Here is a 22,482-nt window from a genome sequence, read left to right as displayed (position 1 = left end):
AGGCTATTAAATTTAAAGGTCCATTTTCTAGTTAAATAAGAGCCAACAGCACAAACTTTCAAACACAGATTTGTTTACTTTTGATGAAAATCAACCTGCTGAAGTTTAAATGAAATTGGCAAACCCACAGCTGATCCTTCTGATATATACATCTTCTTATTCTTGTTCTACTACTTTCCCTCACACCTGTGGGGTTGCGGGCGTGTACCGTGTTGCACATGTGTATTTGACCCTGTTTTACGGCTGGTTGCCCTTCCTGCCACCAACACTATGTGGAGGGATATAATCACTATTACATGTTTCTGTGGTGGTTGGTGGTGTGGTGTGTGAATATGAAGAACAAATGAACATAAACACCCAGCCCCCGAGCCAGAAGAATTAATCAAATGCAATTAAAATCTCAGGCCCGGAAGGGAACCGAACCCAGGGGCTCCTAAACCAAAGGCCTCAATGCTGACCATTCAGCCAAGGAGTTGGACTCTTCTGATATATACATCACACATTTGAAATCAAATTGGAGAACTCACTCTCCTGAATATACTATTCTAGAAGCAGTTTTGAATTTATTTTTGAACAAAATCAAAATTTATATATTTTTCATCATGTAATTTAATATCTTCATGGATGACTCTTGAGTTTCACAAGTTTACAATTCCTAAAGTAACAATGAAATGGACTTCACAGCTGTGATTTCATTCTGTCATGAATTTGAAATTTCTAGAACCTGTCGAGCTGCCAATTTCTTCTAATGAGGGTTCCAGGACCATCGATTAGATGATGATGTACTGAGTCCAGAAACGGAGAAGATCAATCGATTTATGAATGAAGTTTCTATATGATGAAGATTTTCCGAATAACAAAGAATACTAGAGACATCAACCTCTGTGGTATCGAGTAGGAGCTGCAGAACCAATACAGCAGCCAACTTACTGTCAGGCAGAGTAAGATGTGAACGTAGTAAAGTCTGAAATGAAATAGAGCAAATATTAGTATGACATGGGCATGTAAGAATAAATGTTATGTTTGGAATGATTTATTGATGGTGCATGTGCTACAACTTGTAAACCACACACAATGTGAAATTGAGATATTAATGTGAACTGTTTAAGAAGACAAAGACACACCTTCATACAATACCTCACAGTCCAAAAAAAATTGTAAAACACTATTTTTCCAGAATAACATATTCCATAAGCAAGCTCAGGTCTGAATGTATGTAACGCGATACTGATACCCCTTATCCCAATGTGACCAATACAAAATTAAGGTGTCGTACACACCATCTTTATGATAGTGCTTAAAGTTCTTACTAATAACTTCACACGTTTATAGATATTCTTGATCAAACATGTCATCTCATTACTGTTTGATTGAACATCATTTCATTTTCTTGATAAGCAGTATGTATTCCTTCATGAGGAATCCATATTCATTTTCAAATTTCATCATCATAATGTAAGTACTGTGTCATCAGCTGTCCTCTTTAATGCGCCATAGTTCTTACATCCCATTCTTCTTAGTTTATTTGTTAGGTAGGATTTATGAGATCGATCGATCGATCATTAATCAATCAATCAATCAATCAATCAACAATCAATCCTGATATGCATTTAAGGCAGTTGCCCAGATGGCAGATTCTTTATCTGTTGTTTTCCTAGCCTTTTCTTAAATGATTGCAAAGAAACTGGAAATTTATTGAACATCTTCCTCAGTAAGCTATTCCAATCCTAATTCCCCTTCCTATAAATGAATATTTGCCCCAATTTGACCTCTTGAATTCCAACTTTAACTTCATATTGTGATCATTCCTACTTTAAAAGACATCACTCAAACTGATTTGTCTACTAATTTAATAAAGATGTACGTCCTCATTAGCTTATTATGTATTGAATAGGTGGTAAAATTATAAGAATTTGTATCACATACCACTTATTTGAGCAGCTCATCTCTGTTCTCCCAATCTGTATATCGAGGCGACAGCGACTTACTCTGTATCATGATAGTCCGCTAAGAAATGCTGTATATAGGAGTATTTAAAGATAAAAATTTCATTGTTATGTATTCAAATTGAAATAATAAATAAAGAGGTTCAACCTATTCAATACAAAGGAATAAGAAATGCAGTGATTACATTCTTATTTAATAATAAGTAGAAGTGGTACCGGTTTCGACCCTAGTCCAGGTCATCATCAGCCGATTAAAACATGAAAAACAATGCATAGGAAAAATAAAATAAAAGATCAAGTTCACTCCAGATCAGTAGAAGAGGCGATCTAAAAATGACGGGGGTAGACACTGTAAAATTCAGAAGAAGTAAAATAAAAGTCACTTAAAAGAAACTGCGTAATTTTCTGGACAGCAGTATGGCACACGCAGTGTTAGGCAAAGTCTTATAATGTTTATGGAAAGCGGAGAACGGTTAAATGAGCTAGCTTGTATACACTGTCAGGCACAAAGTCATAACACAATCGAACACATATGAAGATCCATAATCGTACTGAAGCTGAAGATGAGTAGATCAATTGAAGTAACTTGCCAGCTCCCGGTGATCAGCGCGATATATTCAATATCAGGCACTGTGGTTTCAAACGCCAATGTAAAATGAAGAATAGCTTAATGTTCCAGTGTTTGCTTCGGTCGTGGGAATGTAAGTATATACAGATACATATCATATAATTCAATATAATTGAATAAGTAATTATGATCCTGTCGAATTTTTGGAACAGTTGACGTGAAGAAAACAAATGTGAAGAGAAAAAAATATAGTAAAAAGTGCAATACCGGAAACAAATGAAAACATGTATGCACAGTGCACTATTTTTTAAAATGTAAAAAATTCAGGTCGTGATCGAAGTAGTCGAAGTTGGCGCAAGGCAAGAGTTAAATTTGAATGAGAAGAACCGAAATGAAGGTGGCATTGTAGTTTTTTCTTTATCTTTTTTAATATTGAGGTGAAAAGAAAAGATTGGATAAATTAATAGAGGAAGAGGAATAGTGGAATAAGAGAAGAATAACAGAGATTGAAGTTAAACGGTGTTGAGGAAGGATAAGATAGGGAGATGAAGGAGGGGTAGTTTAGGGTGGGTTAGGAGGGTGGGTTATTGGAGGTAGAAAATGTGGGTAGGAACTTTGTAAGGCATGGAAAATAGAATTGGGGTTTTGAAATTTAGAATTTTTGAGAAGAAGAATTAGAAAGTCGAAAAGGATGTTGAGTTTTTCAGAAATGTCGTTTAAATTGAAATTAGGGTTGAAGTATTGGTCAAGGTAAATAAAGCAATTTTCAGTAGTATTTAAGAGGGGGCCTTTGTTAATGATTTTAAGTATTTTCATGTCTTTTTCAATATGGGTGAAATTATGCTTGGAGTCTTGTATGTGTTGTCCTATGGCGGAGAATCTGTTGTATTTAATGGCGTTGATATGTTCGGAGTATCTGATATTGAAGTTGCGGCCAGTTTGTCCGATGTATAGGAGTATGGGAACATGCTGCCATGTTTTATACAGTACCTTGGTGCAGCTTTGTGATTAAATTAATTACATAAAATAAATATAATTCCGTTAACTTTTCAAGAAATGCAAGATTTTTCCTGTACTATTGAGATGATTTGGAAGATTTTGGTACAAACTGCACCTTTTTATTCCCTCTGGTTTAAGAGCTTGAGTTTTGTGAAACATACACGTTAGTGTTATATATATATTCTGTGAGCTTAGAAGGGTGGATATCATTTAGAAAGTTCAATGAACTTCAAGGAGTAATCTACATGCAGCGCAAGACTCATTACTTGCTAGTAAATAAAACTACAAACGTTTATAAGTTGGTACAGTACCACCCAGGTGAAAGTCCAATGGGGCTTTTGGTTCCAATCTGTAACTAGCTTTAGGTAGTTCCTATCCCTATTTTTAGATGGCGCTGGAGGTCATTCACAAGGTGTACATAGTTGTAGGCAGGTTCTGTACATGGCAGGCAAGTAGGGCATGAAATGAGCGAATTAAAGGCCGTTTGCCTCGAAGTGAAGTATTTCATGTCTAACGTCAGCATTATTTTATTATTTTATTGTGAGTTGCCTGGTGTTGCCTGATTACTCATAATGGGATTGTTGACCTTTTTCTTCTTCTTCTGGTGTTGGGTGTTTAAATTCTACCTCATATGTGCATCATGCCGCTCCCAAGGCCACCTCACATTAAATTCAATAACCACAATTTTGCCTTCTGTTAAATTTTATGTTTGTGTGCAATGAAATATAATAGTTATTATTATTTTATTATCTGTAACACCGCAATTAGTAGAGAGTTGAAATTTTATTCTTCTAATTCTTAAATTTTCTTTTCTTAAACACTCACCTGAACTATCAACATCCGTGTTTTGTCTTATTCCTTTCATTACTACTTGCATAATTTCTCGTTTGTGAACACTTTAGTTATGTAGTCTTTGCCTGTTGTTAATCAATCAAACAGTCACTACTGATCTGCATTTAGGGCAGTTGCCCAAGTGACAGATTCCCTACCTGTTGCTTTCCTAGCCTTTTCTTAAATGATTGCAAAGAAATTGGAAAGTTATTGAACACCTCCCTTGGTAAGTTATTCCAATCCCTAACTCCCCTTCCCATAAAAGAATATTTGCCCCAATTTGTCCTCTTCAATTCTAACTTTATCTTCATATTTTGATCCTTTCTACTTTTAAAGACACCACTCAAACTTATACGTCTAACAATGCCATTCCACGCCATCTCTCCACTGACAACTCGGAACATACCACTTAATCGAGCAGCTCGTCTCCTTCCTCCCAAGTCTTCCCAGCCCAAACTTTGCAACATTTTTGTATCGCTACTCTTTTGTTGAAAATCACCCAGAACAAATCGAGCTGCTTTTCTATGGATTTTTTCCAGTTCTTCAATCAAGTAATCTTGGTGAGGGTCCCATACACTGGAACCATACTCTAGTTGGGGTCTTACCACAGACTTATACGCCCTCTCCTTTACATCCTTACTACAACCCCTAAATACCCTCATAACCATGTGCAGAGATCAGTACCCTTTATTAACAATCATATTTATGTGATTACCCCAATGAAGGTCTTTTCTTATATTAACACCTAGGTACTTACAATGATCCCCAAAAGGAACTTTCACCCCATCAATGCAGTAATGTCCGACTTGTTGGCTGAATGATCAGCGTACTGGCCTTTGGCTCAGAGGGTCCCGGGTTCGATTCCCGGCGGGGTCGGCAATTGGTTAATTCCAGTGGCCCGGGGGCTGGGTGTTTGTGCTGTCCCCAACATTCCTGCAACTCACACACCACACATAACACTGTCCTCCACCACAATAACACGCAGTTACCTACAGATGGCAGATGCCGCCCACCCTAATCGGAGGGTCTGCCTTACAAGGGCTGCACTTGGCTAGAAATAGCCACACGAAATTATTATTATTATAATGCAGTAATTAAAACTGAGAGGACTTTTCCTATTTGTGAAACTCACAACCTGACTTTTAACCCCGTTTATCATCATACCATTGCCCACCGTCCATCTCACAACACTATTGAGGTCACCCTGCAGCCGCTCACAATCTTGTAACTTATTTATTACTCTGCACAGAATAACATCATCTGCAAACAGCCTTATCTCTGATTCCACTTCTTTACACATATCATTGATATATATAAGAAAACATAAAGGTCCAATAATACTGCCTTGAGGAATTCCCCTCTTAATTATTACAGGGTCCGATAAAGCTTCACCTACTCTAATTCTCTGAGTTCTATTTTCTAGAAATATAGCCACCCATTCAGTCACTCTTTTTTCTAGTCCAATTGCACTCATTTTTTCCATAGTCTTCCATGATCTACCCTATCAAATGCCTTAGATAGGTCAATTGCAATGCAGTCCATTTGGCCTCCTGAATCCAGGATATTTGCTATATCTTGCTGAAATCCTACAAGTTGGGCTTCAGTGGAATAACCTTTCCTAAACCCAAACTGCCTTCTGTCAAACCAGTTATTAATTTTGCAAACATGTCTAATATAATCAGAAAGAATGCTTTCCCAAAGGTTACATGCAATGCATGTCAAACTGACTGGCCTGTAATTTTCAGCTTTATGTCTATCACCCTTTCCTTTATACACAGGAGCTACTATAGCAACTCTCCATTCATTTGGTATAGCTTCTTCAACCAAACAATAAACAAATAAGTATTTCAGATATGGTACTATATCCCAACCCATTGCTTTTAGTATATCCACAGAAATCTTATTAATTCCAGCTGCTTTTCTAGTTTTCAACATTTGTATCTTACTGTAAATATCATTGTTATCATAGGTAAATTTTAATACTTCATTAGTATCACTCACCTCCCCTATCTGGACATTATCCTTGTAACCAACAATCTTTACATACTGCTGACTGAATACTTCTGCCTTTTGAAGATCCTCACATACACACTCCCCTTGTTCATTAATGATTCCCGGAATGTCCTTCTTTGAACCTGTTTTTGCCTTAAAGTACCTATACATACCCTTCCATTTTTCACTAAAATTTGTATGACCATCAATTATGCTTGCCATCATGTTATCCTTAGCTGACGTCTTTGCTAGATTCAATTTCCTAGTAAGTTCCTTCAATTTCTCCTTACTTCCATAACCATTTCTAACTCTATTTCGTTTCAACCTGCACCTCCTTCTTATTCTCTTTACTTCTCTGTTATAATATAGTGGATCTTTAGCATTCCTTACCATCTTTAAAGGTACAAAACTATTTTCACATTCAACAATTGCTTTAAACCCATCCCAGAGTCTGTTTACATTTTTATTTACCATTTTCCAGCGATCATAGTAACTTTTTAAAAACTTGCTCATGCCTGTTTTATCAGCCATATGGTACTGCCTAACAGTCCTAATTTTAATAGTTTCCTTTCTTTCATATTTATTTTTAACTACGACAAAAACAGCTTTGTGATCACTAATACCATCTATTACTTCGGTTTCTCTATAGAGGTCATCTGGTTTTAACAGCACCACATCCAAAATATTCTTCCCTCTAGTTGGTTCCATCACTTTCTGAATCAGCTGCTCTTCCCATATTAACTTATTTGCCATTTGTTGTTCATGCTTCCTGTCGTTCGCATTACCTTCCCAATTAACATTTGGTAAATTGAGATCATCTGCCACTATCACATTCCTTTCCATATAATTTCCAACATAGCTGATTTATCTTATCAAATAATTCTGAATCAGCGTCAGTGCTTCCCTTTCCTGGTCTGTACACTCGAAAGACATCAAGTGGCCTATTATCTTTAGAGATGAGCCTTACACCCAGAATTTCATGTTCTTCATCCTTAACTTTTTCGTAGCTAACAAATTCTTCTTTCACCAGAATGAATACTCAACCTCCTACCATTCCTATCCTATCTCTACAATACACACTCCAGTTCTGTGAGAATATTTCTGCATCCATTATATCATTTTTCAGCCATGATTCAACTACTATTACAATATCTGGTAAGTATATGTCTATTAGATTACTTAATTCTATTCCTTCTTTACAATACTTCTACAGTTCAACACTAACATTTTTATGTCATCCCTATTTGTTTTCCAGTTCCCTGTTTGCTTAACACCGCTCCCTAGGACACCCCGTTTCCCTGAATGTACCTGCCTATAACCCTTCTAAACAAGTTTTCTAACTTACATGTACCACTGTGGTTTAAGTAAAGGCCATCTGAGTGCAGATCCCTGTCTCCTACCCATCCATTAGGATCTAGAAATCTCACTCCCAGTTTCCCATATACCCACTCCATAGTCTCATTTAAATCCCCAATCACCCTCCAATCAGTATCCCTCCTACACAGTATTCCACTGATAACAATCTCCGCTTCCTTAAACTTCATCCGTGCTGCATTTACCAGATCCCACACATCCCCAACTATGTTGGTAGTTATACCTGCTTGCCTTAGGTTGTTAGTACCAACATGAAGCACTACCACCTTCTCCCTTCCCGCTTCCTTCTCTTCTACTTTCCTCAACATCTGCCTCAACCTAATTCCTGGATAACACTCTACCCTGGTTCCCTTTCCTCCACACTTTCCCCACATGTCTAACGATGGAATCCCCCATGACCAGAGCCTCAACCCTACCCACCTCATTTGATCCCCTCCCCTTCTGGTCAGCCCTATCTTCTGCCACTTCTGCAGAAGCTACTTCCTCCTCCCTTTTCTCCCTCCCATGACCCTGTTCCACCTGTCTTTTCCTTTCCGCTACACTACATTTCCGTTTACTACCTTTCCCTTCCTCCTGCTTCCACACATCTCAGCAACAGTTCCCTGTTCCTCATCTTCCCTCGGTTGTTCTACCTGCGGTGACTCGTACTGATTTCTCACAGACACCTGTCCTGAATTCTGGTCACCTGTCTTTTCCTTTCCGCTACACTACATTTCCCTTTACTACCTTTTCCCTTCCTCCTGCTTTCACACATCTCAGCAACAGTTCCCTGTTCCTCATCTTTCCTCGGTTGTTCTACCTGCGGTGACTCGTACCGATTTCTCACAGACACCGGTCCTGAATTCTGGTCCTGAACCGAGCCCTTAGCCTGCAATCTCCTTCCCCTTAAAACATTAGACCATGTGTCTTCTAAAATTCCCCCATTTTCTTCCCATCCCTCCTTTATACCTACAGTATCCTGTACATTATTTGAGGGAGGCCTACTTTCCTTCCTGTCCTCTGAGAGAATCCTAATTATCTCCCTCAAACTCCTCCCTCATACTCCGTAATGCCTGGCCACGCCAACAGTTGCTACACTTGCACTCCTTAGCCATTTTTACGGAATAATGGGAAGAAAAGGAAAAATAAAATAACTTAGTCTGTGCAAAATAAAAATGAAAGGAAAGAAATATTGCTTAGGATAGTTCACAAAGCTCACACAACGACAAGGTAATTTATATAAGCTACTACTACACTACTATACTACTTAGTTGCACAAATTTTTTTTTTCTACAATACCCTAACAGAATAAAAATTGCTGTTAATTACTGAAAAAATTATAGCTTGGCTTGAGAAGCAGCATTTCAGTTTGTGTGTAATTTGTTCTGTAGTTTTGGTTGAACATTCATATTTTCCCTTAAAATTTTGTGATTGTATTGGGGAATATTATACTACAGTTTTATATTCAATCATTTAATTTGACAATTTAATTGGTTTGATATTAATGTCAATTCTGGATGCATTTTGAGTTTCAAAAGTAATGTGACCTTGTTACCATGATTATTGTTTAAACATTTATGTAAAGGTCAATTAGGTTGAAACAAATTTCAACTTAACTTAAGTAGATTGATTGGATCCAATGAACTTAAATTTAATAATGAAAAGAAAATTATAGTTACTGGCCAGTATTTTAAATTTATTTAAGAATTGTTTCTGTTATCCATCAATTATTATTTTCTTTAATCTTTGGTAAAAAGTATCAGTTTTCAACTTTCTTCCAGTTTTAATTGATTGTAAGTTAAATTTAATTATTAATCAAATATTTTGTTTCCACCTTAAGAAGGTCTTGTCTTATCATTTGTTATACTTAGTGCCAATAGTGATTTGTCAGGTATAAAATTTTGTTTTTGATCCTGGCCTTTTTACCTCTAATTAATTTAGGGTCCCTTCCACATTTTATTTATGTAGCTTACTGCATCACACTGTACGTCAAATACTTTGGGATGAAACCTTTCCATTAGTTTCCAAGATCAGCTCGTACAAAATATACCTAGTACCTATATTGACGTATGGCCTAGAAGCAGCAACATTTACTGGACCAATAAAGAGTCGTCTTCAGGCAACAGAAATGAAGTTCCTCCGTTCTTGTCTACAAAAAACAAAAATGGATAAAATAAGGAATGTGGATATTCGGTAACAGCTTGGATTGGAAAGAAGCTTGCTGGAGAGTCTAGAAGTGAAGAGATTGCAATGGTATGGTCACATGAAAAGAATGGACCCTCACAGGACTCCTCGAACATACTTTGACCACAATGTTCTTGGAAAGACACCAAGAGGACGACCTCGTGATGTTTGGGAAAAACAGATATTGAAGGACCTTGAACTGGCGTCACATATATGAGCAGCGCCTGTGGATGGATAGGACAAACTGGAGGAGGTTTGTACACAACCGCACCTGGCTTGCTGGAGCGAAGAAGTGATGATGATGATGATTACACCCAAGGTAGTTGTTTCTTGTTCTTGTATGTGGTTGTTTCGACCGTGTTCATTTTAAGTGTCCTTGGGTTGTTGCAGTGTCAATCATTCATTTCAAGGCAAAGCTACTTTGTGGCAAGAGGTTATGCTCTCAATAACATAGTATGCCATACGAACTAGGGCTATCAGATCATTATTTACAACATAGCACTTGAAATTAAAAATATATGAATTATAATGTATTGGGAATGGAAATAGTAGAACTGCATTATAATCGTCGAAGTAGGTGGGGATGGCGGCGGGGGTAAGAGCATGGGTAAGGAGGGGTGAGGGGCATAGTAAAGGAGGGGGGAGAGAGGAGCTGCGGTAAGCACAACCAGATTTGCATCACTATGCCGGAAGTCACTTCTATGCGCTATCTGTTGATGATAATAGTAAGATATTGCTCACAATGCACATTGTGGCGCTATCTCTGATTGCGGACTGAAACTTCTAGCACCTTGTGGCTTGGCACCAAAATTTATTATCGAGTTTCATTTCTATTCTCTTCTATCCTCTTTGTACGGAACAGTTCTGCGTGTTGGCGTTCAGTCCAAAATGGCGGCATACGGAACGGTTCCGTAAGTCAGTGCCAATGAGTTCATTTATGTCATTTGAGGATCCTAATGTATTCAGACTTGTTGACCAATATTTATATGTTGTTGATAAATTATGTTCTTAACATGTCATTTTTAGGTATTAACTTTGTTTAAATTATTCGGCTGAAGAAGGCCCAGTTACGGTCAAAACCCATATTGATTGTGAATGTCATATGTACAGTATTCAGCAGGTGGATGAGATTTTGCAGACGATATCGTGATTGCCTTGAGGTCCAGCAAGAAACTGCAAGAGTCACTTGATGCGTTGATGAAGTGGACAGAAGATAATAAACTTCAGTTAAATGAGGAAAAGACAGTATGAATGACATTTAGGAAAGGAGGTAAAGCATCAGAGTTTCACCTACATGGGAGACCTCTAAAGAATGTATCGAACTTCAAGTATTTGGGAGTCACACTACAAACTAGAGGTAATGTTTTCTCTACCCACATCAATGACAGGACAAATGCAGCAATCAGAGCGATCAACAACATACAGAATTTGAATAAGTCGTCTATCAAAACAGCCCTGAAATTATTTGACCTCAAAGTGTCACCAGTGATCACCTATGGATTAGAAATTGTATGGCCACATCTAAATATGAAACAGTTCGAACAACTAGAAAAAGTGAAAGCTATGTTTCTGAAAAAAGGCACTATGTGTCTCGAAGTATACGCCTTCAAGGCTTGTATATGAGTTAACCCTCAACTGGTATCATACGTCTGTGAGACGGCTGAAAAATTTCCAAAGGCCATCCCCTCTCCTATCCTCAGCCTACTGCTTTCTTCCCTTGTGTACCTCTCAGTTGGAGTGTTGTTTCCCTGCAGGGAAGGTGATGTATCCCTTGCTTTGTTTGACCTTGAGTAAGTGCGTAGTAAACTGATCGCGCCGTCTGACAGACGTATGATACCACTTCCGTGACTATTGTTCGCGAATGACGTTATTCAGTATTGAGTGTTTATTGTGATTATTGTGAGTTAGTATAACACTGTTGTTACTTACAGTGCGTTTAATTCCTATAAATAATAATGGAGCCACAATCAGGACCATCTCGGCGAGTTTTACGACTTAATGAACCAAACTTTGAACTGACATTCTGCATGAAATGGCCGGAATTCTTCGAGGTTCGTAAAACGTGCTACTTTTGCGATCCTAAACTGAAAAGAACGAAATACCCGTGCCAGAAGTGCGGAAAACCGATCTGATCGGAGTGCGCCAAAAAATCTGCCGAGAGTACTTTGCGGATAAATGAATGAACGTATGTGGGTGGGTGAAACATTTTTGAAGTCTAACATGTTTTTCTATATATTTTGAAAATCATAGCTATATCTGGACACAAAAGTTTTGTGTTGTAGTTATATACATGTAAAAATAAGGAAACATATCCTGTGATAAGGAAAATTGTGCTTTCTAACAAACAGTGACTTTGAACCTTAAAATTGAAATTTGTGTTTTGAGTCTTCCAGTAATTTTATGTTTTATTTGTTTGTATGGTCTTTGTATAACACTGACATATCAGCGAAATGATCGTAATAATCATATTGTCTAGATTTCTAAGAAAAACAAAACCGTCTATATTTTTGGAGCATAATTCTAATATTTTAGTATTTTTTTCTGGATTTGTAATTTTTTCTTTTACCTTTTGCATTGACATGTTTGAAAACATATATTTGAAGGAATTAAGTTGAATAAATAACAAAAAATTGAGAACACATTGTTTAATTTAAAAGTAAATATGTGGAGTCTGACAGACGTATGATACCAGTTACGTTACAAACATAGATGATACCAGTTGAGGGTTAACTTGCGAACCTTTCTATGTAGAGGATCTCCGTTGTCACCTACCGCTACCAACTACACCAACATATCTACAGTTCATAGAGAAATTAAGAGCAAAGAAGAGAGACCTATGGAGCGAATTTTACTCGACGGACGCAATGATTTACAAAGACTGGCAAGGAGGAGGATATGAGCCACACTTGATTACATGCTTTGCAATACACGGATTTTATTATAAGCTGTGTAAAAAAAAAAAAAGAAATTCCATCAACCAGACACGGACTGTGTATGTGAACGTTGTGGTAAGAGCTGTGAACGTTATCATGCCATGATTTGTACTCGTCGGCGCGAATCGATGATAGCCTTCTGCAGAGATGACTAATGCTGTGTATGTATGTTGGGTATTCAGCCCGAAGGCTGGTTTGATCCTCTACAGCTCCACTAACAGCTGCCATAGATAGCCTAGGTGTCACTGAAGAGGCATAGTAGGGAAGTGAGGAGTGAGGAGTGAGGTAGTTTCCCATTGCTTTCCTCACTGAGCCAGAAGTTGCTATTGCATATCAGTCTGCCAAGCCCACTGAAATGCATGCACCAACCGACCCTATGAGCGATATTTTCACACCAATCATAACAGGGACTGGCTTCATAAGGAATGGCATTACTGGCTTCGCTCATACCTCAAATTATTATTATTATTATTATTATTATTATTATTATTATTATTATTATTATTATTATTATTATTATTATTATTATTATTATTATTATTATTATTATTATTATATAATTCGCTGGGACCATCAAGGACCATGTTAAGTCTTGTTGCATTTGACATTGAACTTGGCCTTCTTTAGAGCCCAAATTTCCCTCATTCTTTGTGAGTGGGCCTGCTTACGCTCCTCTGTCCAAGGGGCACCGTGTCTTCTCTTCGATTGCTCGTCTCGGTTTAGCCCGTTCGTCAATATTTTCTTGCGGAAGAGATCTCTGTTAAAGGTGTCTTCAGCTGAGATATGTAGCATTTGCAGGTCTTCTTTGGTATTTCTAAACCAGGGAATTGTGGTTTTGGGGTTTGAATCAAAAAAGTGAAAGATTTCTTTAGTTAACTTTCTTCCCTCCATTCTTTTCAGATGACCGTAAAATCGTGCCCGTCTTTTTCTGATTGTGTCGGTAATTTTCTCTATTTTGCTGTAGACTTCCTTGTTGGATCTCTTTTGATGGATTCCATTTCTGTACTTTGATCCCAAGATTCCCCTCACAATTTTGCGTTCTCTTTTCTCCAGTTCTTCAAGGAGTCCTTTGTTGGCATTTAGAGACAGAGTTTCAGCTGCATATAGAACTACTGGCTTCAGAACTGTTTCATAGTGACGTATCTTGGTGTTTTGGGAAAGGCATTTTTTGTTGTAGATTGTGCGGGATGTTTGTTAGGCTATTTCCAGTTTGCGTACTCGCTCCTGAAGTGCTTCTTTGTCCAGTCCATTTTTCATGATGATCTCACCCAGGTATTTGAATTTGTCTACTCGGGTGATGTCCCCGTATTTTGTATGGAGTTTTGGTGGAGCCTCTTTGATGTTAGTCATTACTTCTGTTTTCTCAAACGATATCTGCAAACCAGTTTGTTCGGCAATTTCCTTTAAAATTTCAACTTGAGCTCTAGCGGTTTCTATGTCGGTTGAGAGAACAGCAATATCATCGGCAAATTTTAAGCAGTCTGTTGCGATCCCCTTGGATTTGGTTCCTATTCTCAATGGACTGTAGTTGGTTTCCTGTAATCTCACCCGCCAGGTTCTGATGATCTTTACAAGAACACAGTTGAAGAGTATCGGGGATAGCCCATCACCTTGTCGGACTCCTGTTTTGATGTCAAAGGAATGCGAGAGACATCCGTGGAACTTCACCTTGGATTTTGTATCGGTCAGGGTGGCTCTAATTAATGCCAGCAGTTTCAAATCAACTCCAAATTCATTTAAGATGTTTAGCAGGACTTCCCGGTCAATGGAGTCGTACGCTTTCTTAAAGTCCACAAAGACAGACACATACTGCTTGGACCTTAGTGTACAATATCTGATGATCGTTTTGAGATTTTGGATCTGTTCAGCTGTTGAGAGACCTTTTCTGAACCCTCTTTGGTATTCACCTATTTGATGTTCGACTTGTGCTTCCAAACGCTCCAGGATGGCAAGTGATAGAATTTTGTAAGTCACGGGTAGCAAAGATATTCCTCTGTAGTTGTTGATGTTCTTCATGCTGCCTTTTTTGTGTAATGGATGGATCAAAGCTATTTTCCAATCTTCGGGTAGGGTCTCCTTGTTCCAAATTTCTTCTATTTGCTTTTGCAAGATATCAAGTGATTCTTCTGGGGCATATTTCCATAGTTCTGCTACTACTGAGTCTTCCCCCGGCGCTTTGTTATTTTTGAGACGGGCAATGTGGCGCTTGATTTCATCTCTGTCAGGTGGTCTGGAATCTGGGTACCTGAGTAAGGGTTCCTTGGTCTCAATGGCATTTTGCGGTTTAGAGCAATTAAGTAAATTCTTGAAGTAATCTGCCAGAATGCTGCAATGTTCTTCATTTGATGTCGCCAGTGTGCCGTCCGTTCGCTCAAAGCACAGAGATGGTGGTTTATAGCCAGTGAGTTTGCGTTTGAAAGCTCTGTAGTACTCTCTGCTTTCATTCTTCCTAAAGTTTTGTTCTATCTTTTCAATGAGAGATTTTTCGTATTTACGTTTCTCAATTCTGAACACCCTAGCTGCTTGGGCACGTTGGGTTTTGTAGATTTCCCAATCATTTTCTGATTTCGTAGAGTTGTACTGTTTCCACGCATTGAGTCTTTCTTGGAGGACTGATTCGCAGGTACTATTCCACCAGGCATGCTTTTTGCTTCTCTTGATTTCTGCAATGTCTTTGGCGGCCTCAACAAGGAGACTTTTGGCGTTGTTAAAGTCACAGTCATTTGGTCTAGCCTTCTCCTGGAACTCCTCGACCCTTTGCCGAAGTTTATCATTGTCGAAGCGTGTGATCTGTTTGGTTGTCTTCCTTGTGTTTGCGGGAATTGGTTTGAATTTGATAAGAGACATATAATGATCTGAGGCCACATTGATGCCTTTCTTTACCTTGACATTCATAATCTCAGGGCTGTTTCTCCTGGAGATCGCAACATGATCAATTTGGAACTCCCCGAGAGCTTGGACGGGAGAACGCCAAGTCATTTGCTTTCTGGGTAGATGGCAAAAGTGGGTCGACATGACCTGCAGGTTGTGATTTTCACAAATGGTCACCAGTCTTTTGCCGTTGGGATTGGTTCTTTTGTGAGCAGGGTAATTTCCTATAACTTTCTTGTACTTCTGCTCACGACCTAGTTGGGCATTGAAGTCACCCAAAAGAAGCTTGACATGGTGTTTGGGGATTTTGTTCAATTTTTCATCCAGTAGGTCCCAGAAATTATCAACTTCGTCTGGATCAGACTTGTTCTTATCGTTTGTAGGAGCATGTGTGTTAACTAGGGCATAGGTTTTGTTCGCACATTTAATTGTGAGTATTATTATTATTATTATTATTATTATTATTATTATTATTATTATAAGAAATTTTCCCTAACTATGAGTATCTACCAACTCGCCCTTTACGGTATTCTTGATCATTGTGTAGTGTGTCAGGATGTGCCTTATAATTTTAATTTTCCTTGTTAACTTTGTACATGACCTGATGTTATGAAACATTAAATAGGGGATCATTTAATGCATGTACAGTGCTGGGCACATAAGATCAACTTGGTTGGCAATAGTTGGGTCGCAGTGATGACAGATTTAAATCATGTGGTTGCAATGATAAAGTCTGTAGTTTTGAACACAAGAAAGCAAAAATTTAATTATTTACAATTCTTAATATCAAAGTATGGTGCTTCAAAGGAAGCAAAGCTTTTTCCTGCACCCAATGGAATAGCTGGTTTGAGTCTGTCTTCTATTTAAGTGCTTACTTTACTGATGTTGTTACAATTTTCAAGATGTCTGACATGAAAGACATCAACAACTGTGGTATTAAGTACCTGACTGATCTGAGTGACCGAGAAGTGAATAGGCTTCAGTCCCTCATGGTTTTTGTCACAGATCATGCAGCTGGATTGGTTGACCTCGTTACTGAACTTGAAGGGTCTCTGTATCCTACCTCTCATCTCCTTTACCCTAAACTGCATAACCTTGATGTCAGTTTTACCTTCATTTGTCAGGGGAATTTTTCTGTGGCAACTAATAATGCTTTGATTAATCTCACTCCTCTACAGCAGGCTGCATGTAGAGAAACATTTGCCAAAGCTGCTCATTCTTCACAGTGCAAGCTAGTCACATTGAAAGCTAAAGACCCCAACCATAAGCACTTTGTGTCAATTTCTCAAGATTTGTATCCCAAAAATATAATTTTGAATAACACTGATAAATAAGATGAGCTTTAGAAATTGTTTGGAGTAACAGATCCCTCACGAAATGATATCTGGTCTGGTTACTATTCTCTGAAACATGCAATTCAAACCCACATGAAAGAAAGTGAAAAATGTGATGTCATGCTTGCATTAACTGCAGTTCAGACAGAGTTCAGCATATTTGCGAAATACTGTTTTGAGTTGTTGTGGACCCGAATGAACAATGTAAACAGTGAGCATGTGTTGTCTTATTACAACACAGTGGTTACAGACAGATGGTGCAATTTGAAAAAAGCAATGCTGAAGTACTGACAATGCTTTTGTTTGAACAATGAATTTGTATTGTGTGTGAACCAAGGACAATAACTGCACTTCATAAACTTGGAATTGTTAAAATTAACAATATGATGTGATTATTTTAACTTTGTAAATAGATGCTAATTTTGGAAAAATAGATGCTAATTTTGGAAAGAAAATGCTTATTTTGAAAACAATGAATGCCAATTTTTCAGGTCCCTACTCATAACTATGAATGGGACTTAAAAAAACAAACTGCTGGGCTTTCCATTAAGAAAGGAAATTGAAGGTAGATGCTGTAGTCTCCCAAAATATTCCTAAGTGGCGTGGAAATGACATCGATACTTCATTACGAATCTCATGTCAAATTCGTATTGATGGTTGAACTTCTTACAAAATTGTACAAAACTATTTTAACTCCGACGAAGTGAATATAGATAGTCATGTGTCAGTGGCGGCTCGTGGCTGTAAAGTATGGTGAAGAGCTATTAACCGTTCGGTTTCGAGCGACAGATTTAGGAACTTCTTTCTTTCTTTATCTGCCTACCCTCCAGGGTTGGTTTTTCCCTCGGATTCAGCGAGGGATTCCACCTCTACCGCCTCACGGACAGTGTCCTGGAGCTTCAGACTCTGGGTCGGGGATACAACTGGGGAGGATGACCAGTACCTCGCCCAGGCAGCCTCATCTGCTAAACTGAACAGGGGCCTTGGTGGGCGATGGGAAGATTGGAAGGGATAGACAAGGAAGAAGGAAGGAAGCAGCCGTGACCTTAAGTTAGGTACCATCCCGGCATTTGCCTGGAGGAGAAGTGGGAAAACATAAAACCACTTCCAGGATGGCTGAGGTGGGAATTGAGCCCACCTCTACTCAGTTGATCTCCCGAGGCTGAGTGGACCTCGTTCCTGCCCTCGTACCACTTTTCAAATTTCGTGGCAGAGCCGGGAATCGAACCCAGGCCTCCGAGGTGGCAGCTAATCACACTAACCAGTACACCACAGAGGAGGACAAGATTTAGGAACTACGTGTTGTTTTTGGTTGTTTTGTACTCGTACCTCGTACCTGTGACTGGCAGAGGGTCCAGCACGTGACCATGATTTATTGAATTTAATGTTTCGTCATGACCAAGGAAAGCTAGTTCTTGCTTACTTAAATAGAGCACTGCATCAATTACCAACTGAAGGAAAAGCCTATTTATATGTACATTTTCACTGAACTGTACAATTACAATATACAGTCTGGCATTTTCCTTCAGGACATCAGAGATCGTATTTTAGTTTGTTTCCAATGTCTTGAAATCTAGCTGCCGCATTTTATGTTCTGCAGAGTCTGAGTGCTTATGTAAAGAACGAGTTATGTTCAAAAGGGCTGAAAATCCTTCTTTATTCCAAACATTATTTTTATTGATAAAAGGCAAGCAGGCCCAACAAAACAACTTCTGTAGAGCTGGAGAGGAGCACAACCATGGAAATTCCTTAAACCACGATTGTTTGAAACTAAGATTGTAAGATTTACCGGAATGTTTCACTTCTTTTGTAGCACAAATTTGCAGTGATTCAGTAGGGCGATCAAAACGTAGAACTTCATTCTGATCTTCGTTTCTCCAACGTGAAAATGGTGTTTCTAATAAAATGCACACTATGTCATAAATAGCATACATATTTAAACAAAACGGCACAACACTACGAATGGACCACGAAACATAAGTACTCGTACTTCACACAGGATGACACAGGGAAGACGACACATTCCGGTCTTCTGACAACTTCACTAGCACATTCCGCTATGTGGAAAGTACGCGGGTGACGTCGCGGTTGTCATGGCAACCACCAAGGCCAAGCGCTAGGAGGGAGCACTTGGGAGGTAGAGGCAGCTGCGGAATCTCTCGTCTTCACTCAGTCTAAGGTTAAGTTATGAGTAGGTTCCCACCTTCCAATACTTATCAATTTCTGTATAACTTAAGTAAAAGTGGCGAAGTTTTTCTTTTTATGTTCTTTTACCAGCTGCGTTTGAGGTTTATTCTTCATTTTATTCATTAATCTATCTATGTAGTGTTTTGTGTATCCATTGCTTATCGCTATTTTGTAAATGAGATTAATTTCTTTTTGGAGGTCGTTTTTGGACAAGGGAATGTTAAAGGCTCTATTTAACATGCTTAAAAAGGAACTCCTTTTATGTGCTTCGGGATGGTATGAATCTTTTCGTATGGTATTTATAGTTTGAGTCGGTTTTCTAAAGATTGTAAAGGCCAACTTTTCTTCTTTCCCTTCGACTGGAAATTCAGTTTTTTATTGTTCTCGGTTTCTAACGTAAATTTTATGAAAGGGTCCAAACTGTTGATCTGGTCTAATAAATTAGTGCTACTATTGATTTGTTCATCTATAATTGCAAAGATGTCATCGACAAACCTTAGCCAGATAATGATACCTTTTTCATCATTTAAAATTTTATGTTTTTCTAAGTGATTCTGTCATATCTTTTAGCTGTTGTATCATAATAACATCAGTGTGTTTTAATTGTCTTGCCATTTTGTCAAATTTTAGCTGAAGATGTTCCATAATCGGAACGAAACATGTACTAGAGATTAAGATGGTTTATATTATGTAATTAATAAACCTATTATACAGAAATTGATAAGTATTGGAAGGTGGGAACCTACTCATAACTTAACCTTAGTTGTGTTGAGCCAATACGGGATAAACATGAGATTTATAAGCTTCACTCGGTGTCACGCGCTGTACTGTGGCTGACAGCCGGCGCTTTCGTGTGTTCCCCTGGTTTTCATCAGGTGATGAGATGCTCCAAACGCCGTACAATAAAACATTTTATTTCCGTAAAACCAACAAATGTCATAAGAAAAATAAATTTAAGTAATTCATTATGGTAAAAATAAATGGTGAAGTGGTACTTCACCTACTTCACCTGAATAGCCACCCCTATCATGTGTTAAGTTTCATCTGATGACATGATTTTAGGTCCACATAAATTCACTGAAATTCACAGCAAAATAATATCAATATATGTGAGAAAAAGAACATTCATTAGCATTAGAAGAACCAGAAAAGATATATGGACAGTTTATGAAAGAATGCTGTGAAGAAGAATCTTCTCTGGGTAGCATTATCATCATTCAACACAAATCTCCAATAGAATATGAATCTAGATGTATAACAAAATATTCTTAAATTACTGCATTTCGTGTAACCTACATTTCATATAACTATGAATCTTTCTGTTGAAGCTGTAAATCAACTGTAATAAGATGGATACTAATTGTCCTTTATATTAAGTTAAAAAGTGCTGAATTCAGTGTTTACCTCATTTATATGCTTAGTACTTCATTCATAAAATGTTGTTTTTCTCAATTATGCAATCGCTGCTGTGAGTGTATGTGTGTCATTACAGCTACAGATTTGAGGCGCTATATTTATTAATTTTAAATGATAAATGTTATGTCCTGTAAAGATACTTGACAAAGTGGAGTGTAATTAAAATACCTAATAAGATTGACTCAAAGAAACACTCAGCTAACTGTACCCTTTAACATATAATGCATTGAATCTGGCGGTAGCACTATCCTCAGGGTGACGTCACATGCACCAGCCAATGGCAGCGCAGCTCGCTGGAATGGCCTACCTGTTAGTATTCTAGTTACATTGATATGCACCATTTTGATCAGAAAAATTTTTTCATGTTAAAAAGACATATAAAAAATGAAAATATTGGAATTAAAAATCCTTTACAGAAAGCAATTTTTTTGTTGGTTTGAATTTTTGTTATCTGGAAAACAAAGCTAAATTGCACAACAATAATGGTCATCATAACAAAACAAAAAAATAAAATAGAAATGTACAAAATGTTCCTCATGCAATGTAGAAATAATCTTGAAAATTTCAAGAAAATCTGTATATAATTAGCAATCCTAGAACACTTTATGTCACAATAGGGGAAAAAGAAAACATTCACTTCTTTTCTTGAAGCTTATTCTAATTCTACTTCCTCTTCCTGGACTTTCTTCCTTTCATGTCCCCTTGCTCTGAAGAAGTGCTTTAATTGATCCCAGCATGTTTCATGGACTCGCACGTTACATCCTGGATACCGATGTCTGGATCACCTTCGCTTTTCAGCTGTTGTTGCACATACAGCGCACTTCCTCAGTTGGCTGTAATGGTGAATTGTCATCTGAGAAATTATTCAAACTTCTCCAGCCTCACCTGGATTTTCAATGTCCACAGAATCATTTTCACTGTCTATTTCACTAAAGTCACTACCCTCGTCAAGAGCTTGTAAAATATCCAATTCAGTTAGCAATGATTTTGATTTTGACACTGCCAAGTTTGTTTAATACAGTCACACGACAACTACTAGACACGAGATTGGTATAGACATGAAACTCCAACAAATACCACCAAAAGTGACAACAGTGGTGATAAGTGTGGACTAGAGACAATCAAGTTGATGTAATACGAATGCTTCACCAACAGATGGCATGACAGTGAAGAAAACACACATTTATTGAGGATCTTAAAAAGCAACCTTGGCACCACAGGAAGGCACAGCGAACCACTTCTAGTAATCCTTGGCAGTTCGTGTTCATTCATTTTTCTTTCTGTCCAGCTGGTTCTTGTAATCTTTCTCTATAGCCAGATTTCTGCTGCTTTGAGACGATTCAGCACTGTTTTTCGTAGCATCCAAGATCCACTTCTATACAGTAAAGGCTTTCTTGGTATCCAAGCTGATTTTCTTGCTGGCTAGAAGATATTTCTTACTCAGGAAAACATGTTTTGTCAAAATTATTTTTCTCTTCACTTCTACCATAAATTTACAACTTGAAATATTTAAAAATAAATATGCTGCGTCTGGTATTGTGCCTTATGAACTCTCGAAGCCCAGCAAAACCATGAATGCACAATGCTATCTAACAAATGATTAATTTAAATCATGCATTGATCGAAAGATGACCGGAATGGACCAGAAGACATCGCAAAGATGATTTTGTTACATGACAATGCGTCGTCTCACACCGCAAAACCAGTGAAAGGCACTTTGAAATTGCTTGGACCTGGCGTCATCTATCATCTATTCGCATCAATAGCACACGCGCTCACAGAGCAGCACTTCAGCAATTTCGAGGAAGTTGGAAAATGGCTCGACGAATGGATTGCCGCAAAAGACAAGCAGTTGATCTGGCGTGGTA

The 22,482-nt window shown here is 38.0% G+C and overlaps 1 protein-coding gene across 2 annotated transcripts in view; it reads right to left on the bottom strand.

Annotated features, from left to right (window-relative positions):
• Positions 1-448: 448 nt before the first annotated feature.
• LOC137501881 (putative fatty acyl-CoA reductase CG5065) overlaps positions 449-22,482 on the bottom strand; it is a 191,894-nt gene continuing 169,860 nt past the window's right edge. Inside the window, exon 8 of one of the 2 annotated variants that reach the window (XM_068229017.1) lies at positions 449-964. In XM_068229017.1, the coding sequence (XP_068085118.1) occupies positions 832-964 (133 nt within the window). In that variant the 3' untranslated portion in view covers positions 449-831. The remainder of the gene's footprint in view (positions 965-22,482) is intronic. The other variant, XM_068229016.1, reaches the window with a different exon arrangement.

This window comes from Anabrus simplex, chromosome 8 (assembly GCF_040414725.1).
Source record: "Anabrus simplex isolate iqAnaSimp1 chromosome 8, ASM4041472v1, whole genome shotgun sequence".
Classification (NCBI taxonomy): domain Eukaryota; kingdom Metazoa; phylum Arthropoda; class Insecta; order Orthoptera; family Tettigoniidae; genus Anabrus; species Anabrus simplex.
The sequence above is the reverse complement of the archived record's forward strand: the minus strand, read 5'-3'. Positions and strand labels throughout refer to the sequence as shown.